Source organism: Gastrolobium bilobum, unplaced genomic scaffold (assembly GCF_033153095.1).
Source record: "Gastrolobium bilobum isolate Gb01-03AN ecotype WA unplaced genomic scaffold, APGP_CSIRO_Gbil_v1 utg966, whole genome shotgun sequence".
NCBI lineage: Eukaryota > Viridiplantae > Streptophyta > Magnoliopsida > Fabales > Fabaceae > Gastrolobium > Gastrolobium bilobum.
Window position 1 is genome coordinate 536,081 of NW_026899514.1, and position 26,575 is coordinate 562,655.

General features: G+C 33.3%; 2 protein-coding genes across 2 annotated transcripts; both read left to right on the top strand.

The window, feature by feature from the left end:
* The first annotated feature begins 312 nt into the window (after positions 1-312).
* Positions 313-5,629, top strand: LOC133290832 (LEAF RUST 10 DISEASE-RESISTANCE LOCUS RECEPTOR-LIKE PROTEIN KINASE-like 2.4). Its single transcript, XM_061488954.1, has 3 exons — positions 313-1,081; positions 3,227-3,262; positions 4,440-5,629. Exons 1-3 carry the CDS (start codon positions 313-315, stop codon positions 5,564-5,566), a joined length of 1,932 nt encoding a protein of 643 aa, XP_061344938.1. The 3' UTR covers positions 5,567-5,629.
* A 5,522-nt stretch (positions 5,630-11,151) lies between these two features.
* On the top strand, positions 11,152-24,981 carry LOC133290838 (phosphoglucomutase, cytoplasmic). Its single transcript, XM_061488959.1, has 19 exons — positions 11,152-11,279; positions 11,441-11,527; positions 12,009-12,090; positions 12,331-12,386; positions 12,960-13,073; positions 13,252-13,314; positions 20,476-20,595; positions 20,718-20,818; positions 21,155-21,214; positions 21,329-21,428; positions 21,531-21,688; positions 21,770-21,865; positions 22,271-22,334; positions 22,422-22,503; positions 22,601-22,773; positions 22,855-22,931; positions 24,135-24,267; positions 24,495-24,611; positions 24,696-24,981. Exons 2-19 carry the CDS (start codon positions 11,447-11,449, stop codon positions 24,765-24,767), a joined length of 1,749 nt encoding a protein of 582 aa, XP_061344943.1. The 5' UTR covers positions 11,152-11,279; positions 11,441-11,446; the 3' UTR covers positions 24,768-24,981.
* The last annotated feature ends 1,594 nt before the right edge of the window (positions 24,982-26,575 follow it).

Here is a 26,575-nt window from a genome sequence, read left to right on the forward strand (position 1 = left end):
TTTTCCAAGTTTGTGGGACATATCCATTCTACAAGTCAACAGTTTCTTCTGTTTTGCACTGAAGCTTCTTTAGCAGTCATCCTCATTTCATTTCAATATTATACTGCGATTGCACCAATTTTTCAATAACACGCTAATAATATACAACATAGAATGGTTCAAAGTTCTGGATGCTTTATTTTGTTGTTTTCCCCTTCCTCAGAGAACCAAGAAAGCTCTCACACACTATAATATCCATATCAAGTTTCGAACAACATTATGCAAGGATTCAACGTTAAGATCACCCTAACCTTTTCATCCACCTACGCAATGATGGTTACCCATTTCCCCTTCCTCTCATACATACTCACCATTGTTTTCTTCTTAACAACTTTGCCACAATCCTACTCTCAAAAAAATGACTCCTACTCTATTTGCAGCCAATCATTCAGTTGTGGAACTCTCACAGACTTATCCTATCCTTTCTGGGGAGGGAACCGACCCCATTTTTGTGGCAGCGATGGGTTCAAGCTCACGTGCATGGATAACCAAACCACTTCAGTTCAAGTTGGCTCACAAAAATTCAATGTACTAAATATTAACCAAACGGCTAGTACCATGAGAATGGTGCGAACAGACCTTGTCTATGATAGCTGTTCTTCCAATTTTACCAACACTTCTCTGAGTGCCAGTCCCTTTAGTTTTCTCCCAACTGTTCAGAATGTCACTATATTCTACGAATGCCCTTCTGAGAATTCAATTGTGGGGAACACTTTTACGTGCCAGAATGATAGCAATAAACATGCTTTTTATGTGGTCAATGGAACTCAGCTTCAGCAGTTCCCAGGCCTTCTGAACTGTGGGGTTAGTGTTCGAGTGCAAGTTTCACGGAGTGTTGTTTGGGACTCTGAGGGTGGAGTTGGTGCGTTGAAGAAAGCGCTTGATCAAGGGTTTGATGTGCAGTATGATGCAAAGTGGTCTTCTCAGTGCACAGCATGCAAGGAATCTGGAGGAGCATGTGGAACGAATGAGAATGATTCGACTCAGTTTTCATGTTATTGCTTGGGTGGAACTCATGGTTCAGCGTGTCCTTCTCACAAAAGTTTGTACTCTCTTCTCTGTTCTCTTATCCATTTTCTTAAATAGCTTTACCTGATTATAAATGTCTTGTGTTTTTGGTCTTATATACATGTTTAGTTCATTCTACTTTTGATGAAATATAAGAGAAACAATCAGCGTTTGGGAAGGAGATCCTTTGTCTCCTCTTCCTGTCTTCATGCCTGCCTAGTTAATTTGACTGTGGCAAGTAATGAAAAACTCAATATGATTTTATTTCACCTCAAACATATGAAAGTTATGCGTTAAAGAAATGATAGAAAACAAGTCCAACTCTAACATATCTCAGCAATTCTTTAGCACAAAGACTTTTGAACTAGCCTTTGGATATGGTATATATGTTGAATGGATTTGAAGATAGAAAATTTGTAGGATGTACTGGGAGTTCAGCAAATCAGTTCAAAAGTGACAAAAAGAAAGTTAAATCCATCAGCTCTATGATAAGAACCTACAGGAGAACCTCACCCCAAAAGTTAGCTCAAGAGGTAGGAGAGCCCAAAGTCTATATTAATCCCACATTAGTCACTCATATATTCAATGTGGGATTCAAACCTCATACTTTGCAATTAGATGGTAACATTTTATCAATTGACATCAGAACCTTCCACTATATATGTCTCCCAGTTGTAATCGAGCAGCACAAATGGTGATGCTGGCATTGTAGTGTTTGTCCAGAGCTAATAAAAGACTAGTACAAAGCCAGATCGCGTGGACACCGGGATTACGGAACATGGTGGAATGTTATGATCTAATTGCATGGTATGAGACTTGAGTTCCACATTGGTTAATATATGGGTGACTAATGTGAAGTTAATATGGATTTTGGATTCTCCTACCTCTTGAGTTAGATTTTGGGACGAGGTTCTCCTGGTATCACTTTATTCATTTGAAGCACTCCTCAAAAAACCTAATTGTTCTTTCCTTTCACCATTTAATCCCAAAAGACTACCATCACTGCCTGTATATAAAAGAATTCGACGTTGCACATCAAAACTGTCCTAGTGATTGCAAATTCTTCTGGTTCAGGCCACTGTGATGTATTTTGTAAACTATAACATTGAAATTTAAAAGAAAATGTATCTAATCATACTTGAAGTAGTTTCATAATAATTTACTAATTTTCTCCTGTTAATATTGACTTCCTAGGTAGTGTCTAGCGGATAGGAAATAAATTAATGTGCCATGCGTGTCATGAGACGAGACACGTATGATACAGGATCTCCATTGCAAATATAGTTACTTAAAATGCATTAAATTATAGCACACATCATCAACTTGTAGTTCCTTTTTTTGACTTAGATGCTGCAGCTGAGACGTTCCAGCTAACTATCCCATTATTTCTTCCGAAAAAAGTATACCCTGTGTAGCAGCACATGCATGGGTTAACATCAACATCGGTGTACACGATTAATAATAATAATAATAATAATAACACGATTAATAATAATAATAATAATAACCATTAAGTTTCTTTCTTTTTAATTAATGAAAACATTAAGTCCAATGTCTAAATACAATTGAAAAAACAGGTCATAGAAAAGTGGACATTGACACAAAGAACACATAATATAACTAATTGGCACGCAAAAAGTTCTGATTGTTTTTTTTTTTTTGGTGAAAAAGTTCTGATTGTTTTACACATGGTTGACTTGTCATTGCCTTCATGCGTAATTTAATGGCAGGCCACATGACGGTGGGGCTTGGATAGATATCAGATTGCGTTCAAGATTCAATCACAGAATTATATTTGAAACATGGACTTTTAACTATCTTATAGTAAGCCATTTTGTTGTAAGTTTTTAGGATTAAACATTTTAAAACATAAAAGTTATAATTGTCTTTTTTGATTAAAAAAAAAAAGTATATTATTCTTTCCGATGATAATGCAAGTCACTTATCCCGGTCACTCCTTTTGCTAATTTCTAGTAGTTAATTTGGACACAGTTGCATATAGAAAGTAATTGAAAAGAATTAATTTGGCCATGTATATGTGAATTGATGAAAGAATCAATTCACATATATAAAAAAAATGATTTAAAAAGTGAACGTTTATCCGCGTGACAATCATCTTTGGACAATCTAAAATCTAAAATTCTAAACACTTCTTTTTTTGTTTTTCTTTTCGTGGCAGGTCGAACGATGAACAGAGTGTTGAAGCTGGTTTTAGGTATATATATTTTTCTCAAACATATTAGTTTAATTTTAAACGCATGTTTTTTTTTTTTTTTGGACGAATATAAGCCAATTTGCTTCTGTATCTGATATCTTACCAACAAAATAAAAATCTAATACATGCCCGTGAAATTTAACATCCAAGTTGTTTATCTGTTTATATTCTTGTAACTTATATATAAGGGTTTTGAATTTGGATCAAATGATTATGTTATTTGATCACAACTATCTATTTAAAAATCATACACTTTTATCTTTCTTATATCATCATCAATAAGTGGTTTGATCAAATAATATGACCACGTGACTATTTTTTCATATGAGAGGATCCAAATCCGAGGATTTTATCTTTCTCATTTTACAAACAAAAATACTATTTATTTCTCTAGAGAGAAGAGTTGGGAAAGAGAAACAAATATAAGAAGAGAGAAAACAATATCAATAGGCCCCACATCAAACCTTCTCTCTGTAAGAACCAACAGTGCTTTTCCTGTTAGATGAAAAAGATAAAACCTAATATATAATTATAGAAAAATATTTCTGCAATTGTGCAGAAATATTTTTCTGCCACATACTATATCTTATCGGTAAGACATAATATAAATTTAAAATGAACTCCTTTGGTATGGGATCCACTCCCTTTTTAGTGAAACCACTCCTTATTTTGTGAAAGTGACAGGCTCCTTTGTTCTACCACAACTGATGAAAATTAAAGCCCATATAATTATCATATAAATAAGACAATCTTGAATTTGTAATGCCAAAGTATAGGATAATGGGATAGATGGTATCCAAGATGGGAGTGGATCCTCTCATGTGAAAAAGTGGTCATGTGGTCATTTTATTTGATCATAACCACTCATTTAAAAATTATACATTTTTCTCTTTCTTATCTTATCATCAATAAATGGTTGTGATGAAAAGTTAGAATTTCACTATATTAGTTTACTAAAGATTTTAGTTACCAAAAAATGTTTTTTAAATATTATGTACATCATATTAATCTTCAAAAGAATTTTGTTATATTGGTTCAATTAAACTAAGCCATTGGGATTGGTCTAATAGGCACGAGTTTGAATACTTTACCTGAGTTCATAGTTCAAATCTTAGTATATTACCAAAAAAAAAAAAAATTTATGTTGCGCACGAATGACCCTCAATTCTACTGACAGGTTTCGTAGCTACTGGAATTGGACTACCTCTTATTGCTGTCATCATATGCCGTAATAAAGCCATGCTGTGGAAGATTATATTAACACAGTTTGGGAAGATAAAAAGAAATGATCGAGACATAGAAGCCTTCCTTGCAAGTCAAGGTCCTCTGAGTTTAAAAAGATATAGTTTCTCTGATGTAAAGAAAATAACCGACTCCTTCAAAGTTAAACTGGGAGAAGGTGGTTATGGTTCTGTATACAAAGGAAAATTACTCGATGGTAGCTTTGTGGCTGTAAAGTTACTAAACGAGTCCAAAGGGAATGGCGAAGAATTCATCAATGAGGTTGCCAGCATAGGTAAAACATCCCATGTTAATGTTGTCACTCTTCTTGGATTTTGTCTTGAAGGAAACAGAAAAGCTCTTGTCTATGAATTCATGTCCAAAGGTTCCCTTGAAAAGTACATTCACAACAAGGCAACTGAAACTACTCCATCCTTGAGTTGGGATAACTTGTACCAGATTGCAATAGGGATAGCTCGAGGACTTGAGTACTTGCATAAAGGATGCAACACTAGGATTTTGCATTTTGACATTAAACCACATAATATCCTTCTGGATGAAACTTATAGCCCAAAGATATCAGATTTCGGGCTTGCTAAGCTCAGCACAAGGGATAATAGCATTGTTTCAATGTCAAATGCTAGAGGGACAGTTGGGTATGTAGCTCCCGAAGTGTGGAATAAAAGTTTTGGTGGTGTTTCACATAAATCTGATGTTTATAGCTATGGAATGATGCTGCTAGAAATGGTTGGAGGACAGAAGAACATTAATGTTGAAGCCAGTCGCTCGAGCGAGATATATTTTCCTCATTTGGTTATTTATAAGAAGCTTGAGCTGGGAAATGAATTAGGACTTGATGGGATAATGTCCACAGATGAAAATGAGATAGCTAAGAGAATGACTATGGTGGGTTTGTGGTGCATTCAGACAATTCCTTCTCACAGACCCACAATAAGTAGAGTGATTGACATGTTGGAAGGTAGCATGGATTCCCTGGAAATGCCACCAAAACCTGTTCTGTGTTCTCCTCCAAGATCAACAACAGAATTTTCCACTACATCAAATTCACTTAATAGTGTCTGATGCTGCTGCAGGAGTTGCATGTTTTCTTTCAAGATTTCAAACATAAAAAATGTTGATGATAAAAATAAGCATAAGTACACATGAATATTGTTATTGGAGGTTTAATCGGTGTGCCTTTGATTCTATTATGTAAATTTATATCTCTCAAACATCCTTATTTCGTATTTCATATGTGCACGACTGTTATCATGTAATGCAAATTTTACCAATATAATTTAGAGACTGATATGCTTTCATATAATTTAGATACCAATAAAATGTGACCTTTCTTATTTACTTTGGGACTTTAATTAATATTCTATAGCTTTAAGAGATTAGTTTTGAAAATAATTTTGGATTTTTATTTTAATACTTGAACCTATATTTTGTTTGATGTTGCTACTGGTGAGTTGAAATATATTGATGTAGGTGTTTATTATTTTGGAGATGTTGAAATTACAGAAGAAACTTTGCAATAATTTCAATAAATATAAGGTACAACTTCTCTTGAGATACTATTTTGTTAAACATAATATTGTAATTAGATAGACTTATTAGGGTCGGTGGTGTGTTATGTCAACCTAGTCGTGCCCTGATAATGGCTCGAGGATTATAATGTGACAACTGACAAGAAAGAGGAAATACAGATTAGTAAAAAAGTCAGAAGCGATATTTCAGCTATGGCAGAGGAAGTTGTAAAGAAGACATTGGTGTCTGTTTTGGTTATGCTTCAGCTAATCCTAATAGCAGCTTCTGTCTCTGTTGCTCTCAATGTGCCTGGTTATGACCTTATTATGTCTCCGTTTCTTTCTGATTTTTCTTCGGATTGCATAACATTAACATAAATAATGAAGTTCAAAAGTTGCATAACATAATTGATGAAGTTCAGAAGTTTCAGCCTAGTGGACAAAGTTCAATACTTTCGTGAGTTTGTTGTTTCAATTTGATCACTTTTTTCCCCCAAGGATATCCCGGCCATTTAGATGAGACTAATTTATTGTGACTTAGAACATAAATTTTTTACCACTGAACAAAGTGTTTCGCCTAAACTTTTAATTGAGTTGTATTGATTTTTTTTTAAGAGATTTTATTGATTCTTTGAAACTGTACTTGACAAGAACTTCTTGCTCGACTTGAGGAATTACAACGGGCTTGTATTAAAATAGATGGCTCACTGTGTGTCATTCAAAAAGTTGTGTCCTCCTAATGATTTACACAGAGTACGATCGGTCGTACTATATGTAATTCTGATTTTTTTTTTTTTTTACTTTACACGTCAGCGATGATGTGACTGAGGAGAGAAAAAAAAATATAACTTTTCAGTTTTACACAAAGTACGATCATACTTTGTGTAAAACACTTAAAATGACACCAGCTTGTGTCATTCAAAAAATACTTCTTTTTCCCTAAAATAGATGGGTTACATTTTACTCTTTTGAAATTTGGGAAAATATTTGTCATTTTAAATGACACAAAATTATGTTATTTTCAATGAAACTACGTTTTTTACATTCTCTCTCCTCCATTTTCTTTTTATTTCTAATTTTATAAGTTAGAGAAAATGATAAAACACACCAAAACGACGTAATTTCATTAAAAATGACATAAAGTTGTGTTATTTAAAATGACAAACACTAAATACTTTGAATTTATACTAAAAAAAATACAAAACAAAACATTCACCCAAAGAAAACATATAGCTGTGTTTAGGGGTGGTAAATGAATAAGCGCCTTTCAAGGTTTTTGGTCCGAACCCCTGTTCCAATAAAGTAGAACTAGTTGACGATCAGAACGTATATGGATAGGGGTGTTCGCGGTCTGGATTGGATCGGTTTTGAAGCGAAAAATCATCCGATCCAATTTCTTCGGTTTGGTTATTACATCATCCGATCGGTTTGAATTTTTTTTCAAATCCGATCCAATCCAATCCAATTTTTTTCGGTTTGGATTGGATCGGTTTTCGGTTTTTTGAAAAACCAAAAAAATAGAACTTATAAGAATTATTTTTAGAAAAATGAGTAGTATTATTTGTCATGGATCCTTTGTATTGGTAGTAGCAGAAAATTTTGACAATACCGTAGTAATAAGTCTTCCAAAATCACTAATAAAAAAAATTACTGATCGATGTTCTAATAAAAAAAGTAATGAATTCTTTTACAGAAATCACTGTTTTACTACTTATAAATTATAATGGATGCAAAAGTGGCCACTATGAATACTGGCCAAAACACAGCTTCTACAAAAAACTTAACCATGTATACTAGATTAACGAAAGTAATCCAGAAATTCCATAACATAGTAAACTTAAAACATAAAACTAAATTCTTCTTACCCATACATAGATCATTGGCATGAATACTACATTAACAAAAAAAAAATTTGGTAGAAAATAAGTTTGGATCGGTTTGGATTGGATCGGTTTTCAACATCCAAACCGAAAACCGATCCAATCCAGTAAATATTTGCGGTTTTTTTCGATTTTCGATTTTTCGGTTATTTCGGTTTTTGGTTTTTCGGTTCGGTTTTTGCGGTTTGAATCGGTTTGGATCGGTTTATGAACACCCCTAGATAGGATAGAATTTATAAAGGGGTTCGAAAAATAAGCAATTTTTGCTAGTCCTTTATTCTATTTTTGTAGGTTATTCGGTTCTTATTGGTTGGAACTTTTAGTTATCTCGGTAAGAATTTATTATCTTTATTTATGTAGGTTTGAGGTTATATGTTTAAAATTAGATGTTAAAATTAGATTTGATTTATATAAAAGTTTATTTAATAAAAAAGAAAGTCTGGGACTCCAATTTAAAAGTTTGACTTTAAAACTTCTCAGGCTGATCTAGTATACTAATTTTTATTTTTATTTTGTAATTTTTATACTACTCATAATAATCATTTCTCTTCTTAACCCATCTCTTATCATATTTTAATGGTTAAACGGACTTTTTGAATAATTTTATTTTATATTATATTGTATGAATATACCTTGAATTTATTAGTTTTTGTGCAATTATTAATGTTGTTGATCGTATATTCTGTTTATATAAATTTTTAGTATCTTCTTTTTTTTAACAGGCTAAACCAAATTTTTAACTTTTATTTTTTGTAAATAAATTAAATCATACATCAATAATTATATTTGAAAAAAGTGTTTATCCTTTTAAATGACATAACTTGTGTTATTTTACTTTCACAAAGAGGTGAGACTTACACTTTTATTTTTTTTGTCAACTCTCTCTCCTTTCACCAAGCCATAAGCCCTTAATCATTTGATTCTGACCTACATAAATTAATTACAGAAGTTCAACTTCCTCAAACTAGGGTCCACAAATCCATAGATCAGTTCTGGATGAACAATACGCTACTGTTCCTTGCAAACTCAGAATATCCGGATATTCCTCGGGGACATATCTGGATATGCAATATCTGGATATCTCACAGGCAATATCCGGATATCCAATATCCGGATATCACTTTGGAAATGTCCGGATATCAATATCCGGATATCCAGATTCCCATATCCGGATATCAATATCCGGATATTCCACGTCAAATATCCGGATATTTCGCGACAGAATGCAGTTTCTGCATTTCGCGAAGATATCCCTCCAAGGTTCCATTTTTAACACTTCCAGAAGCTTAAACATGCCTCTTAAGGTTCATTTATGTTCATATGACAGTTGGTTACTTGTTTAATTCATTAAACATGCCAAGACACCTCTTTTACTCATCAAAACACATGATCAATGTTGGTGGCACTTACCAAAGCTCAAAACAGAGCAAGAATGACTCTTGGAGCTCACCACACAGCCTTTACAGTTTTATATTCTTTAAAATTATACACATTTTTTCCATTATATTTATAATAAATAACAGAATAAAATACAGTGACACATTTAAACATAAATTCAACTTTTAAAATCAAATCCAATCCATCTCAGCCCGTTAACATCCTACTTGTGTTACCTACTTGTGTTACTTTCATTGCTTAATGCTTAATGTCCATTCTGGTGATTAAATTACATCGATAGCATCATAGGTGGTGGAAAGGGGATTTATTGACACGTGGTTGGTACATCATGATAAAATGGAATAAACCTTTGAGGTTGGAATATTACCAAAGCGAAAGAGATATGGTCCATACAAATAATTATTTGTTTGAGTTAAAATTCATGTACTTGATTTTATAAAAATTAATTTATGATTAAAAGTGGGTCTAATTAATCAGTATTATTCGGGTTTAAATAAATTGATGTTAACCTAATAAATATTGTTTAAATAATGTAAGTAGAATCATTTTTAGATGTATAATTATAAAAAAAGATATGACTTTATTTTTTAGGTTAGATTAAAAATAAATTAATGTTAAAATTAATTGTAAATCCGCATACAACCTTAATTTTACTCACTACAAAAGTAACAAAATGTTATTTACCCGGTTAAGGGACTAGACTAAATCAAGTTTGGCCCCATACTTTGGTTTCAATTTTCTAACTCGTTTGAGGCAAGATTTTCAAACAAGGTATTTGAGTGTTTCCATGCCAGATCCAACACAGCATAAGTCCCTGGTTACAATAATAAAATAGCATGACATGACATAGATATTTTTCTTTCACGTTGTCCTTACTTAGTGGTAAGTAAATAACCACGGGAATGACACTCAGATTAGGCGTAGATTCGTAGATAATTTCAGCAAAATAAACCAACGGTCATGGGTTTTTTTTTTTATTTTTATTAATGAACTTGTTACATGTAAGGTTTTAATTAGCTAGGAGTATTATTCTCATAATATATACTATTTTTTTAAGATGGTATATTTTTCACACTTGAACATACAGCATGATTCGTGAGTCTTCTTTATTGATAAAATATCTGAATTGGACTTTCTTTTCCTTATATTCCTAATTAACTATAGAATTAACAATTTAGTTATTATCTATCTACGCTAAAGTAATAATGATAATATTTTATTTTATCTAATATTAATGAAAAAATATTTATCATTTTAAAAGACATAAATTTATATTATTTAAAGTGAAGTTATTGTATTTTAGTGCATATTTGTGATTTATATTTTCTTTTATCCATAAAATTAAGAGAAAAAAGATAAACGAAAAATATTGTGGAGAAAAGAAGGGAAAAAAACACCAAAATATAATAGTTTCATTTAAAATGACACAACTTTGTATCTTTAAAATAATAAATATTTTTGTACTAAAAAAAAAATAAAAAATAAAAAATATTTGTAAAAAAAATGACAAATATTTTTTTCAATATTTATATTTTTGGCCTAATATTTTATTAGTGTTTGAAAATATTATTATTAACTTAAAAATAATTGTCTATATTGAAAATTATTATAAAAGTGTAACATAATAAATATTCTCATAATACAAAAAGAAAGTAATTTTAAAAGAAAAATAGAAACATTTATTATACTAAAGTTTAAAAAATATATATAATTTTTGATTAATCAAAAATATGAAAAATCCTGTAATCAATAAATATTATGTAGAGAAATTTTTATGTATTTAGAAAGAAAGTATTACATTACTACAACAAAAATTTAGTATGTTTTGATTTTCTTACAATCCATGTTTTTACTTTAAAAGAGAAAAAAGAAATAACGGTGATCGGAAATTCCAAAACCGTCGAAGACACGCCCATAATAAATTCCTCGGCGCACAAATGTCATCCAAATAAGCAATCATCTTTTAGTTCTGGAAACTCTTGAACACTTGTAAGGCACGATCGTTCTTCTCTCCTTGTTCCTTTCGCCCCTCGCCTTTTCCTCCTACCTATAAATTAATACCACTTCTCTCGCGTCTTCCTCACTCTCTCTCTCTCTCTCTCTCTGAAATCTGAATCTGTGGTTTCTCGATTTCTTTTTGCTTCGCTCAGGTAGCCATGGTGCTCTTCAAGGTTTCACGCATAACGACCACTCCCTTCGATGGCCAGAAGCCTGGAACATCTGGTCTCCGCAAGAAGGTTGCATTTCTGCTGCTTTGCTTCATCCACATTCTTTAATTACTCGATTTGATCGTTTCCTCAATCATTTTATCCTTGAGTTTTTCTGCCTTGGATAGATTTCTTTTTCTTTTTTCTTTTGCTGAGAATTATATATTACTGGATCGTATATTGAAATGAGGTCTTCTGAATCCGATCTGTTTTTCGATCGAGTTGTTTCGGTTAGGAACTGCGAGTCTGATGTTTAAGATTTGTATTTGATACGAATCGTCATTGGATCGGAACTAAGCTAGCAGATGTGCAGAGTTTGTCTGTCTGTTTGCATCAAAATTCAGATTCATTTTGAGCAATTCACGATCAATCAGATTGTGTACTCATTTGGAATCACATTGCAGTTTGAATCCAATTTTCTGTTGCAAGATCTGTTTCGCATGGATTATTGCTTCTCCTTCATTGCTTATTCCTTGTACTATCTAATAGTGGGTTGGCTGGATCTTTTCAGGTGAAAGTATTCGTGCAACCTCATTACCTGCATAACTTTGTTCAGGCAACATTCAATGCACTAACTGCGGACAAAGTTAGAGGTGGGTGTTCTTCATGTCTTATTTTGCTTTAAACTCACAATAGCTCACCGCACAAATGATTATGCCTTTTTTTTTCTCATAACAGAAAAAGGTAGGCATTCACCATATCTTGTCTTTCAAGATAAATGCTGAACTTCATATATTTATTCGGAAACTGTTTTCCTGTAATCTGTTCCCTTCTCATGTTTCAATTATACTGCATTTGCGGGATTACGAGAACTTTTCCTTACATACTTGTAGGTGCAACACTGGTTGTGTCTGGTGATGGTCGTTATTATTCGAAGGATGCTATTCAGGTACTTTTTCATTGTATGCTTTTGTTGCTTTTTAATGCATACTTTTTGGTGTCTAATGTATTTCATTCATCAATTACATTATTAAGGGCTGGCGATTTAATATCATTTCTTTGAGAAAATTCTCGTTTGCATTGCTTTGATGCCTTAATAGATTTCTTTGATGTTGTCTCTTTGAATTTGAGCTTCTTTGGTTTAATGTTGATTAGTACTTTCCTGTAGCATCTAACCTGGGCAGGCATTTTGACTAATCTGATTGCATCACTTGTGGTCTTTTGGATATAATTTGTTTTCAGTCTTGAAATTGACAGCTCTTTTAATTAAACAAATGAAATAGTACAGGTCAAGATATTATAATAACAAGGAGATGGAAATTAAAATACTATTTTCCAGCTTCAAAGTTTCACACCCCTGAAAAGAGGCTTGTTTCTTTAACTTACTACATCCTTGGATATGCATCTCTTCACTTATGACTTTTTCATGAGGGGATATGTATTTTTTGCTACACATCACATGCTTGTCTTCTGAATGTCAATATCACATTCTTCCTCACTAATGATTTTAATGAACCTGCAGATTATTACTAAAATGGCAGCAGCAAATGGAGTAAGACGTGTTTGGATTGGTCAAAATGGACTTCTTTCAACTCCTGCAGTATCTGCTGTTATACGTGAAAGAGTTGGCGCAGACGTAAGTCTTGTTTTTGCAATTTGCTTCTCTTTATCCGTACATCTCTCTTTACCTAGAATGTGTTTTGCTTCCTCGAACGTAGTCCATGATTCTTGTTTTGGCATTGCAAGCAAAGGTAACAATTTTTTTTCCTGAGTCAAAGCAAAACAGTGGATAAAAAATTGTGTTATCTATACAGGGATCCAAGGCAACAGGTGCATTTATACTGACAGCAAGTCACAATCCTGGTGGCCCTCATGAGGTGAGTACTGCCATGTTTTACTTTTTATCATTTTCGGAGGAATTAAATTTGATTACTGATTATGTCAATATCTGGTATGGGGTTTAATGTAACATCCCCGTCTCGAGCCGGTTCAATTAACATCCTATGGTACTAAAACATGCATAAGCGGAAGACTTAACTTATAATCTTGCATTAGCTTACAAAAATACGAGCTAACTTTTTTCCTTCTTTTCTTTATTTCTTGTCGCATAATATACAGCATTATATACTTTCTTTCTTATCCATCATAATTCCTTTTCTAAACATTCATTTTTCATCAGTGACCATACGCAATGGCCCTTGACCATCCGAATATGACAACCAGTATCAATCCAAACGGAGTCTAAAATCGGACAGCGTAACGGCTGTAAACCGAACAAATGGGGATTAAATCCCACTCTCATAATCCATACCTGATATCATCTTAAACATATCATATAATCATATCTTGTCCAACAACGGACCTAATACCCATCCATGGGCGCATGCATAATTGGCTCCGTGCCATAAAATCTAACAGCATACATGACTCAACACATGCACATATTTGAACACTACATTATCATATAACATGCCTGAGTACACCAATGTACGTGCATCAAAATAGGAAACATGCACAAAACATATATAGTATAATGGATCCGACATCATGATCCCAACCTGAATAAAACACGAATAAGCAATAATACATGTCCTCTAGAATAATGGCGGCATAATGCTACCCAAAGATCATGTCTCTACACAGTGATGATGAATCATCCAGAATACACATCTCCATTACGACATCTCTAGCCACGGGTCATATCCTTGCCCCGTGAAGGCTCACCTGCAATCTGTACACCTGAAATGATGTCCCCAAACGGGGTGAGATAACAAATCTCAATAAGCTCCAGGTTTATAGAGAATTCTCCATACCCTGGGCCCACTCTTGCATGAAAGTCAGATACGGAGTATACCAATGCAACATATAACAGATATCATAACAGAACAAAACACTTATACATATCTTATCAGAGGCGTACGCAGTCATTCCCAGGGGAGGACCCCAAGCGAAAATCAACGCACGTGTTCCCAAGGGAAGACCCCAAGCGGAACCAGAACATATCAGAGGCGTACACCGTCAATCTCAGGGGAACCCCAAGAAGACATCCGTGTACCATGCAATCAATACAGAAATCATATCAGAACAAGTCATATCATGTTATCGAATAGCTCTATATGAATTCATCTATACAAAGCATCAAAACAATCATACAATCCAACCATAGTTCACTAACTATGGTGGAGCACTCAAGCAGGAAAAGACTCCTTAAACATAAGAGCTTACCTTATAGAAGTTTTACCAAATGCTTACTTATTTAGCAAGAAAGCTAAAACTCCCCTTCCAATCTTTGATCCACAATCACAGAGTCTCTAGATATAGACCTAGAGAAGGAATCAATATCAAATATTTATTTAATAGATCAATCGTCAAGTATAATTTCAAGAGGCAAAAAATCCGTACTAATGTTATTTTTCAAATGTATCTCCATCCTAAAACACATTTGAAAAGAATGGCCATACTAGAGCAGTCAAACACGTAGGTTTGACTGACGAGATAAGTCCCGCCAGTGAGAAAGACGAGATCAGAAGCCACGTAGGAAGCCCAACCAATCGCGTCAGTCCATGTCACGTGTTTTCCACGTATCCCGCCACCTGCTGTGACATGTACCAGTCCCGCCATGTCAGTTGGCGAGACTAAGCCACGTGTGTGACACATCCGCAGTTCTTGTGACGCGTTCCAACCACCCCAAATACTAATAAAAACATGAATTACTATTAAATCATGCCAATTACATTAATTATATTGTCCTAAAGCATTTTTTGCAACATTGTAATGTTAATAAATTATTTTGTATAAAGGATTTAATAGCATGAGTAATATTTAACTAATTCAATAAATGGTAATGGCTATTTATTTACTTTTTTAATAGTTATTAAATCAACTTAATATATTTTTTCTTAGGTTTTATTCATTAACATGATATCTGCAATTATATAATTATCAAAACAATTATTACGATTTCAATAATTAATAATTGTAATTATTATAAATATATTCAATCTAAATTACTATTTCAGATTAATGTTTATAATTTTCAATATTAACAACTTAGTTTTCTAACATTGTTTTTAAAGCATTGTAAATTTCAATATGATTACTATTAATCAGGTCACTAATTAAAATTACAACATAATTATGACATTAATCACTGTTTACCAAAAGCCAATTGATTAATAATTATCTTAGGAATAATTTTTTGATGCCTACTAAGGATTCCAAAATTATTTTTCTTAATTAATGCAGAATATTTGAAAAGCGCTTTAATGATATGATTATTATTTAATTATTAAACTAATGATGACTAAGTTAACATATGCAGGTTTGTTATAATTATTATATTTGATTAGTATTAATATTTATTTTATTTATTAATTACGCAAACAAATGGGCCACTATTTACTAATTAAAAAAACAAATTTACTAATTAAAATTGCATTTACTAATAATTATTAAAAGAACTATTGTAATTTTAATTAGTGACCTGATTAATAGTAATCATATTGAAATTTACAATGCTTTAAAAACCATGTTAGAAAACTAAGTTGTTAATATTGAAAATTATAAACATTAATCTGAAATAGTAATTTAGATTGAATATATTTATAATAATTACAATTATTAATTATTGAAATCGTAATAATTGTTTTAATAATTATATAATTGCAGATCTCATGTTAATGAATAAAATCTAAGAAAAAACATATTAAGTTGATTTAATAACTATTAAAAAAGTAAATAAATAGCCATTGCCATTTATTGAATTAGTTAAATATTATTCATGCTATTAAATGTTTTATACAAAATAATTTATTAACATTACAATGTTGCAAAAAATGCTTTAGGACAATATAATTAATGTAATTGGCATGATTTAATAGTAATTCATGTTTTTATTAGTATTTGGGGTGGCTGGAACGCGTCACAAGAACTGTGGATGTGTCACACACGTGGCTTAGTCTTGCCAACTGACATAGCGGGACTGGTACATGTCACAGCAGGTGGCGGGATACGTGGAAAACACGTGACATGGACTGACGCGATTGGTTGGGCTTCCTACGTGGCTTCTGATCTCGTCTTTCTCACTGGCGGGACTTATCTCGTCAGTCAAACCTACGTGTTTGACTGCTCTAGTATGGCCATTCTTTTCAAATGTGTTTTAGGATGGAGATACATTTGAAAAATAACATTAGTACGGATTTTTTGCCAATTTCAAGATATTCTCACTTGTATGATTCCTTTACTTTACATATATGACATACCAATTAGTTTAATGTCATTTCACCTTATCATAATCTTACTTCACATATTCATATACCAATTACATGTTAATAAAAAGTCCTTACTAATCCTTTCAAAACTTAACATATAGGACTATAGCTAGGTAATTATTTGTGGAACAAGCAACCACATGGTTTCACTTACATACCTACACTAGGAGTGACCCAAGGGTGTATCCTAGGTACCAATTGATAATTAACAAAGTCTCTAAGCCCACAAATGCCTATATATGGCCGAAGCCATAGGCCTAGGCACCATTTGCCTTTCACACCTCAATTCATCATAACTTAACCCATTAGAATGTGCAAGGACACACCTTACAACTTACATAATCTCAAATTGACCTAGGGCTCTCATTAGCCCCTATCACTAGTTATGTACTTCATTTACTTGATTCACAAACAATTGTCCAACTAGTGACCATAAAGGTCCATCTAGGGTTCAAAATCTTCAAACACCCCACAGGTTATTCAAATCACTTAATTAAGCCCATATATCAAACTTATAGTTCAAACAACCCTAAAACCCAATTATGTCTTCATTAAGCCCGAGGCCCATGTACTTAGTGTTGAACTATACTACTTTAACTTAGCCCACAATTAGTTGCTATAGCAGTTAAATAATTAAAACTCATCTCTTGTCTCAATTTCCCATACAAGACCATGTCATGCCTATAGGAGGGCCAAGGTCCATTTCATACTTTATTATGTTCTAATTACATTGAAGAATGTTTATTATTTATAACTCCCCAACTGTACACACAATTATAGTCATTATACTTTTATCAAATATTAATCCCACAACTTAACCTTTAGGCACTTAGCACTTTTCTTTGGCATTCCATGATTAATAATTAATGGGATCCTCAATTCACATAGCATTTAACTTTTTAACTCTTAGCATTAATCATTATCATAATATTCATAGTTATGATCATTAAGCCCACTTTCATATATAAGTCTAAAGGATAACACTAGGCATATTACATAGTTCAAAAAAAACAAATATAATCAAGGTATTATCTCATATATATCACCTGACACCAAGGTACCATCAAATTTCATTCAATCCACGAAATACAATTTTTTTTCCTGCAAAAGGCCAAGAAGGCCGAGAGCATGCAATAGGCATACCAAGGGATTTTCCAACAAATGTCAATGGATTCTTACATTGAACTTCAACAACCAATATGGTATTTATCCTTCCATCAATCAATGAAGATTAACACAATTCCAAGTCTCTTTTTCACTATATAGGCCGAAGGCACACCTAGGCAAGTCAAGAGGGATTTTCAAACTTTCATGCAACATTGACATGATTTATCCCATCTAAATCAATTTCACAACACACCATAAGCCTATTATATCCATCATGTGAATTTAACATAACAAATCCCCAAAATCATAGGTTGGCCGAAAATTATTTATAGTGTTTCTAAACCATTTTCAAATTTCCAACACATCCAAACTTGCATTCATACTCTATGACCATAATCTTTCATAAACACACCATTACCCTATCAAATTCAATTTTCACAATCCATGGCTTTCTCCCCAATATATTCATGAACAAAGAATCATGTAACCAAGCATTAAAACTATAGGAATTAAGCTATCTTACCTTGAATGGCTTCAATATAACCAATGCTTCAAGTTTCAAGCTTCAAATCATTCAAAATCATCAAAACTTCTTCACTTTGTGAACAGTAACTCGAGCTACATAAGGGGAAAGATCTCTCACTCCAATACTTCCCAACTAGAAATGGTGGGTGGGTTTTGATCCTTAGAGGCAAAGGAACAAATTCCATGTTAAGTGTTTCTTGATTTGATGAATGGAAATAGATGGAAATGGAGAAGGAATGAAACAAACCCAAACCCTAAAGAGGAGGAGATGGTCACGGTTTCTATTGGAGGAAGAAAGGAGAAGATGAATTTTGATGTTATGCCTTCTCTCTCCTTGCCATGTCACTTAAGTGAGTGAGCATTTGAGTTGACTTTGACTTCCACTCTATTCTACATAACATTTCTAACTTAAACCAATTATAACTTAACCCCAAAAACATAATTTAATAATTATGCCATAATTTACATAATTTCCTCTTTTCAGAGTTTTTTCCGGTAATTTTCATAGCAACACTTTACTCGGCAGAATTTTACTATTCACATTTTTTTTTCTCGAAAGGTGTCAGAATGCTCTAAATCATAAGCTTATATTAATTTTACCATTCTTATTACCAAAATAATCCTTTTTCATATTATCATACTAATTATATGATTTACTTGTCATAAATACCAATTAAATCACTTAATAGTGTGGGTTTTTGCATAACTGTTGTAGCGGTTAAATTACCTGTTGTAGCACATTCTCATATTCACTTGATTCTTGTACTCTTGACTTATTATTGCTTGCCTTGCCGATGCGGGTGTTATATTTAATGTGTGGATCTCTCTCACATTCTATTTCTGAAACCTGGACCGAGTTAGCTGACATTTAACTTGTATCTACGTTGGCCACTTGAATATTTCAGGTTGACCTACATTGCTTGGATGTTGTTTATATGGGTCATGGAACAACATCATAAAACTTTTGTACCCCTTCTTTTTCAGCTTGGATAATGACATGATATGTGATTATACCTACTTTTCTTTTCAAATGCCCCTTTAAACTTTCAAAAGGGGAAAATGTAGCTAACAGGCCTCAGATGATACTGTTTATCACGATCTGTTTGGTTCTGATTGTAATGTTAAAATCCAAATAATCAGAAATAGTGGGAAAACATACAGTTACACATTATTCAATATCAACATCAACAACACCTTTATCCCAAATTAATTGGGGTCGGTGGTAGATGAACCCAAATAAAAGATACAAAAAAGTTGAAAAAAGAAAAATAGAAATAAATAAAATAGTAATAATATATATATAAGTAAAAAAGAAAGGAAAAAGAAGAAGAGGGGGAAATGAAGAGTAAAAGGACTAAAAAGGGACCATCTGGAACATAAGAATAACAACGGGTCTAACCCTCCACCTTGCTTATAGCTTTTCTCCATTCCGTTCTAAGGCACACCGTCTGCCAATCTATATCCCACTCCATTAAATCTTGTTTTACTACCTTCCCCCAAGTAAGTTTCGGTCTACCTTTACCTTTTTTTTTTTGTGTTGAGCTCTTGGTAACAAACTTTTGTTCTTACGGGAGCATCCAGGAGCCTTCTCATTACGTGCGCAAACCACCTCAATCTATGTTCTCTCATCTTTTTAGCCATTGGTAGTACTCCTACTTTTCTTCGAATATCTTCATTTCTTATCTTATCCATCCTTTTAAATGATGGAGGGAAGTTTTCAGTAGCAAGCTTGATCTAGGTGAACTGTGAACGTTAAAATATTGTGTTTATATGGCCACAAAACAAAAAAATGATAATAATAATAATGGATACTTGATCTAGGTGAAAGCGAACGTTAAAATATTGTGTTTATATGGCCACAAAAGAATTCCTCCCCCCCCCCAAACAAAAAAAATGATAATAATAATAATGGATAGATGATGGCAAACATAGAAAGGAATATTTTGAAAGGTGAATCTGTGAAGTAAATGGATTTTAGGCTGGGTATTTAAAGAAATAGAATCAATGAATTAATTCAAATGTAAGTTTCTTGTATGGTGTTACGGCAAGACGTTGTTGCTTGTAAAATTGACTCTGAAATGTATCCAAAAAAAAAAAATTGACTCTGAATGTAACTGCTTGGTTTCCATTATGCAGGATTTTGGGATTAAATATAACATGGAAAATGGTGGACCTGCACCGGAGGGAATTACTAACAAGATATATGAGTACACAACAACAATTAAGGAGTACTTGATTGCTGAAGATCTGCCCGATGTACTGCTCGCAACCTGACTAAAAATGTTCCCTTTTCTTTATTTGCCCCACCTTGTTTTTGATTAAGACTGCTGTGTTTGATCTATCTAACCTTGTTCCCAATTCGCAATTTGTTTTCACAGGTGGATATCTCCAGGGCAGTTGTTGCAAACTTTACAGGCCCTGAAGGACCATTTGACGTTGAGGTTTTTGATTCAGCAAGCGATTATATAAAATTGATGAAGTAAGATTTTGACAGGATTAATATTATCTTGCACTCTGCATTTATAATTAGGAGCTCTATGGAAGTGAATTTATTTATGTCATGTCATGATGCCATTTGACCTGCAAAATTGGAGAATGTGAAAGAAAGAACTTGTTGGAAAATTGGTTATGTTGCAAAAGTATTTTAATAAATTTTCTTGCATTTTCCATTTTTTTGAATATCCAGTTTGGAGTCACTTATGAGCCAATTCTTACAGTTAGCAATCTTGATTTTCATAAGATAATCAAAAATTCTATCTTTATTTATGCTTCTACAGATTCATTCCTTTCTTACCCTTTGACTGAAATTTTGCAGGTCAATTTTTGATTTTGAAACTATCAGGAAGCTGCTGTCTTCTCCTAAGTTCACATTCTGGTATATTTTGTGGATGCTGATTTAAACTGTGATGTAGATTGTAGAATATTCTTCTTCTTTGTTCTTTTCCTCTTCCCTAAAAATAATGGTAAATTTTCTGTAATCTTATTGTAGTTATGATGCACTACATGGAGTTGCCGGAGCTTATGCGAAGCGTATTTTTGTGGATGAGCTTGGGGCACAAGAAAGCTCTTTACTGAACTGTACACCAAAGGTCTTTTTCTCTTGTTGATTAATGCCGAGAATCAGCTTTAAGTATTCTGAATGATATATTGATGATTTACTTTTCATTTGTGGACAACTTTCTTGGATACAGGAAGACTTTGGAGGAGGACATCCAGATCCCAATTTGACATATGCAAAAGAGTTGGTTGCTTGCATGGGGTTGGGCAAATCAGAACCACAAAATGAGCCACCGGAGTTTGGTGCTGCTGCTGATGGTGATGCAGATCGCAACATGATACTTGGTAAAAGGTAGGGGAGCGCTTACTTTGTATAAATTTAAATATGATCTAAAATTTTGCTTGTAATTTATACGTATCCCTTGTTTGTTAGGTTTTTTGTCACTCCTTCAGATTCCGTGGCCATTATTGCTGCAAATGCTGTTGAATCTATACCATACTTTTCTGCTGGCTTAAAGGGAGTTGCCAGGTTTTTATCATACTTTTTAAGTTTAGCATCTCTTTCTCTCTCTTTTTCCCTCTCTCATCAATGAGTGTTTGCATTTGAAGAAGCACATGTGCGTATGTGCAATGCAGTAATGGCAGGCTTATACTTGTGTATGCTTGGTAATAATCAACTGTCTTGTAATTATTGGATTAGTTGCTGCAGAAGGGATAATTATTGAACTACGAAATAGGAAGGATTTGCATTGAATTCAACACAAAGATTTGAATATTTATAATTGTTGGTATATATTGTCCTGCTGACCAAAAGTTCTTGATCTGCCGTTGGTTGTTGAGCTTATTTCATAGCAACTTGATCTTTTGTATAATTTCATCTCTTGCCACTAGTTTTACCTATATATACCAATTCTAAACTGTAAATATTTTGTAGGAGCATGCCAACCTCTGCTGCCCTGGATGTTGTAGCCAAAAATCTGAATTTGAAATTTTTCGAGGTATATTATTCCTCAATGTCTTGAAGTATGAAAATACTCACTAGGGGCTTTTAGACACATAATGATTTAATTATTATTCAAAGCCAGGTCCCCACAGGTTGGAAGTTCTTTGGTAATTTAATGGATGCTGGAATGTGTTCAGTATGCGGCGAAGAAAGTTTTGGGACTGGTATGTGTTTGTATATCATTTGGAAGAGAAAACTGCAACTTTTAACCTTAGTCAAACCTAGTTTTATCTTGTGATTATTCATTGTGTTTGTGGATAGGTTCGGATCATATTCGTGAGAAAGATGGAATCTGGGCGGTTTTGGCCTGGCTATCTATACTTGCATATAAAAATAAAGATAAACTTGGAGACAAGCTTGTAACAGTTGAAGACATAGTTCGCCAGCATTGGGCTACTTATGGGCGCCACTATTATACTCGATATGACTACGAAGTATGATACTAAAGCATTTGTCCTACTTTAGTTTTCTGTTTTTGAAAATCAGTTAACCAGTTCATTTTTTTTTTCTTAAAGAATGTGGATGCAGTTGCCGCAAAGGAACTGATGGCATATTTGGTCAAACTGCAGTCCTCACTTTCAGAAGTCAATCAGTATGTTAATTCTTGTATTTTAATTTTGAGATTGCTTACAGTATATTTTCCTTATGATGCAGTAAAAGCTTTTGCTAATTAATCTGACCATGATGTGACATTCTTTGATGTCATTGATGTTTAAAAACTGGTTTCTACTTCTGAATAATGGGTGCGCCGTAGATATTTCCCAGCCTTTTATTATCCTTCTGATACTTATTATAATTCAAAATATACTTCGAATGAGAACTATCCTATACTAGCTTGTAGCTTTTTCTAAGAAAATAACTTTATATTAGTAGAAGGCATCAAAAAAGAGCTTTTCAAATAGCAAATTCATAACAGAAAACACATAACCGATCAACCAAAAACTCAGGCAACTAGCACTTGCCCAAAAGAACAAAAACCTTGGCAACATCCCGGCAGACTTCTCTAGGAGTCATTGACTTAAAGCAAACATAAAACTCAACCCAAGTAAGAAAAACATTCGCGATGTCCTGGATGGATAGCTCTATAAGTCTTTATAACCTTTTTTTACTGCCCCTTCGAATTTCTCCAGGAGACATTGACTTAAAGCAAACATAAATCTCAACCCATTATTCCAAGAACCTAGATAACTGGCGCCACCCAAGTAAGAAAAACATTGGGGATGTCCTGGATGGATAGCTCCAGAAGCCTTTTTTACCTTTCTTTCCTGCCCCTTCGAATTTCTCCAATAGTCATTGACTTAAAGCAAACATAAAACTTAACCCGTTATTCCAAGAACCTAGGCAACTAGCACCACCCAAGTAAAAAAATCATTGGGGATGTCCTGGATGGATAGCTCCCGCAGTCTTTATAACCTTTCTTTCCTGCCCCTTTGAAGTTATACAAGTGCAAGATATGGCCAATGTAATGAAGGAGTGGGCATGGGCCCGCTTCATGTGTATCATCATGCTTTAGGTCACCTGAGCTGCTGAGCCTCTTTTCTGGCTCACCTTAGTGCCTAGGTGGGCCACATTAGCCGCCTTTGACAATAGTTCTGTTCCTCATTGGGGGACCAGTGTGAAAATAGAATTTGTTGATTATTTAGTCTTAAGTTGTTAACTGACTTGGAATGACGAGTCTGTAACAATTACCTCTATACTTCATGGGTATATTTACTAGGAATAAGATTATTTATTCAGGGGTCGAATTTGTTGTTTCATCATAAATCTTATGAATTTTATTCGCTGTCTTTTTCAGGATTGTTAAGGGGGTAAGGTCAGATGTTTCAAAAGTTGCCCACGCTGATGAATTTGAATATAAAGATCCTGTGGATGGTTCCATTTCATCACATCAGGGCATCCGATATTTGTTTGAGGATGGATCACGATTGGTAAGTTTACTGCTTGGGAATTATTGTTAACCAGCTTAATGGGTAAAGGAGGAAATTCAGGTGGACTTTTAGAATTGAAAATGCAGTTTGTCTTGCATTTAATTATTAGTTTCAGTTTATCTTTTCCGAGTGCTAGATATAATCCATCTTTACATTCACTTTTTTTTTTCCACCTTCATTTTTTATGAGGCCTACTAACTATTTGGACCTTTAAACTGCTGCCGTAGATTTTCCGCCTCTCTGGAACTGGATCAGAAGGTGCAACTATTCGACTATACATCGAGCAGTATGAGAAGGATCCATCAAAGATTGGGAGACTTTCACAAGAAGCACTTGCTCCTCTTGTAAGATATTTATAACATTTAAAAATAAAAATTCGTTGCCAAGCTTGCAATTGTCTGACATGCTGAAATATATCTTAATTACAGGTGGAGGTTGCATTGAAACTTTCAAAGATGCAGGAATTCACAGGTCGATCCGCTCCAACAGTCATTACATGATTAGATCTAAAGCTTTCACCAAGTCATTTCTTATTGTCTGTCCACATTTCAATCCAATGTTAATCTTATGAGTAGCCAACTGTACTGTTGGTTGTTTGCAGCCCTTACGGGCACTTGAGTGGAATTTAAATTACTTAACTAAATTTTGATGTGCTAAATAATTTGAAACTGCCGTGTTGATCATATACGTTCTTAATATAATGGTTCCTCTTTTCTTGGCATTTTTTCTTTTCTGGGGTATTCTTTCCTTTCTTTACTTGCCCCAAGCCGTGATATTTGTCGTGTCTGCTATGCTTCGGGGGAAGATGGATTTTCCACCAGCTAAAGAAATAAAGGCTAGGACTAGCTGTTTCGTTGCAAATAAAGGGAGAATGAGAAAATGAACCTGAGCAATGCACGAGGACGCAAGTTTAGAATATGAAGGCACACAAATTTTTATTTAAAGAATTCAAAACACAGCTAAGTTGTTAATATATATATATATATATATATAGGGTAAAGGATTTCTCTAATCAATGGAGATAAGTTATCTCGGATGAGTCCAAAACGACGTCGTTTTGAGGCAGAAATTAAGGTATTTTTGTAATTATAATATATTGTAGGGTTATATTAGTCTTTATCATTATAATTTTTTAATCTTATAATCCAAAACGACGTCGTTTTAAGCGTACCGGAGATAACTTTATCTCCGGTGATTGGAGAAATACTTTTCGTGTGTATATATATATATATATATATATATATATATATATATATAGTAATGTTTTTTTCCTTTCACATGACACAATCAATTTTCTTACATACACATAAAAGTGAGCCCATCAATTCTTTTACTTTTCTTTTATTTTAAAAATAGTGGCCCCCGCCATTGATTGTCTCTATAACATGATCTAAGAATTTTCCTACAATATAATACTTGTTTTTTCTATATATATATATGGGTTTTGGTTTCTTCATGCCGCAGCAAGAAATCTTTTCCTACAACAGAAAACGATAAGTTAAATAATAATAAAGAAATTGGAAGACATAGTGTATTCAATAATTTTGTTTTGTCGATAGTATTGCATAACATAAATCTTTTTCCTGTAACATGATTGTTATTAAATAGTTGTAGGAAATTGGTTGTGTCATGCTATAGACACAACCAATGCGGATCCCACCACTTTTTTAAAAAAAGAACAAAAAAGAAAATGGTGGGGTCCACATTGATTGTGTCTATAGCATGACACAACCAATTTCCTACAACATAATATAACTATTTTTCTATATATATAAATATATATATAGAGAGAGAGATGGGCGGGATTCTTTGACACCAGTGTCAAATTTGAAGTTTGACACCTCATCTAAGAGTCGTTAGGTCAAAAAGATCAACAACTCTGATTTGTAAACATGTGACACCATTGATCTTTTTTTATCTAACGGCTCTTAGATGAGGTGTCAAACTTCAAATTTGACACCGGTGTCAAAGGATATATCCTACCTCATATATATATATATATATATATATATAAAAGGGTAGGATCTTTTTACATCGATGTAAGCCTAATAAATCTTACGTCGTATCTCAACTGTTGATGGATGTAAATCATCGGTTGTCATTTGTAGTGTAATTAATAATTAGTTAATATTAATTAATTCGTATGACTTCCTAAATTATAATCATTGGATGCACGAAAATCAACGGTTGAGATGCGGTGTAAGGCTATAAGCCTTATACCGATATAAAATAATCATGATATATATATATATATATATATATATATATATATATATATATATATAGAGTTATAACTTCTCTTGCGTTC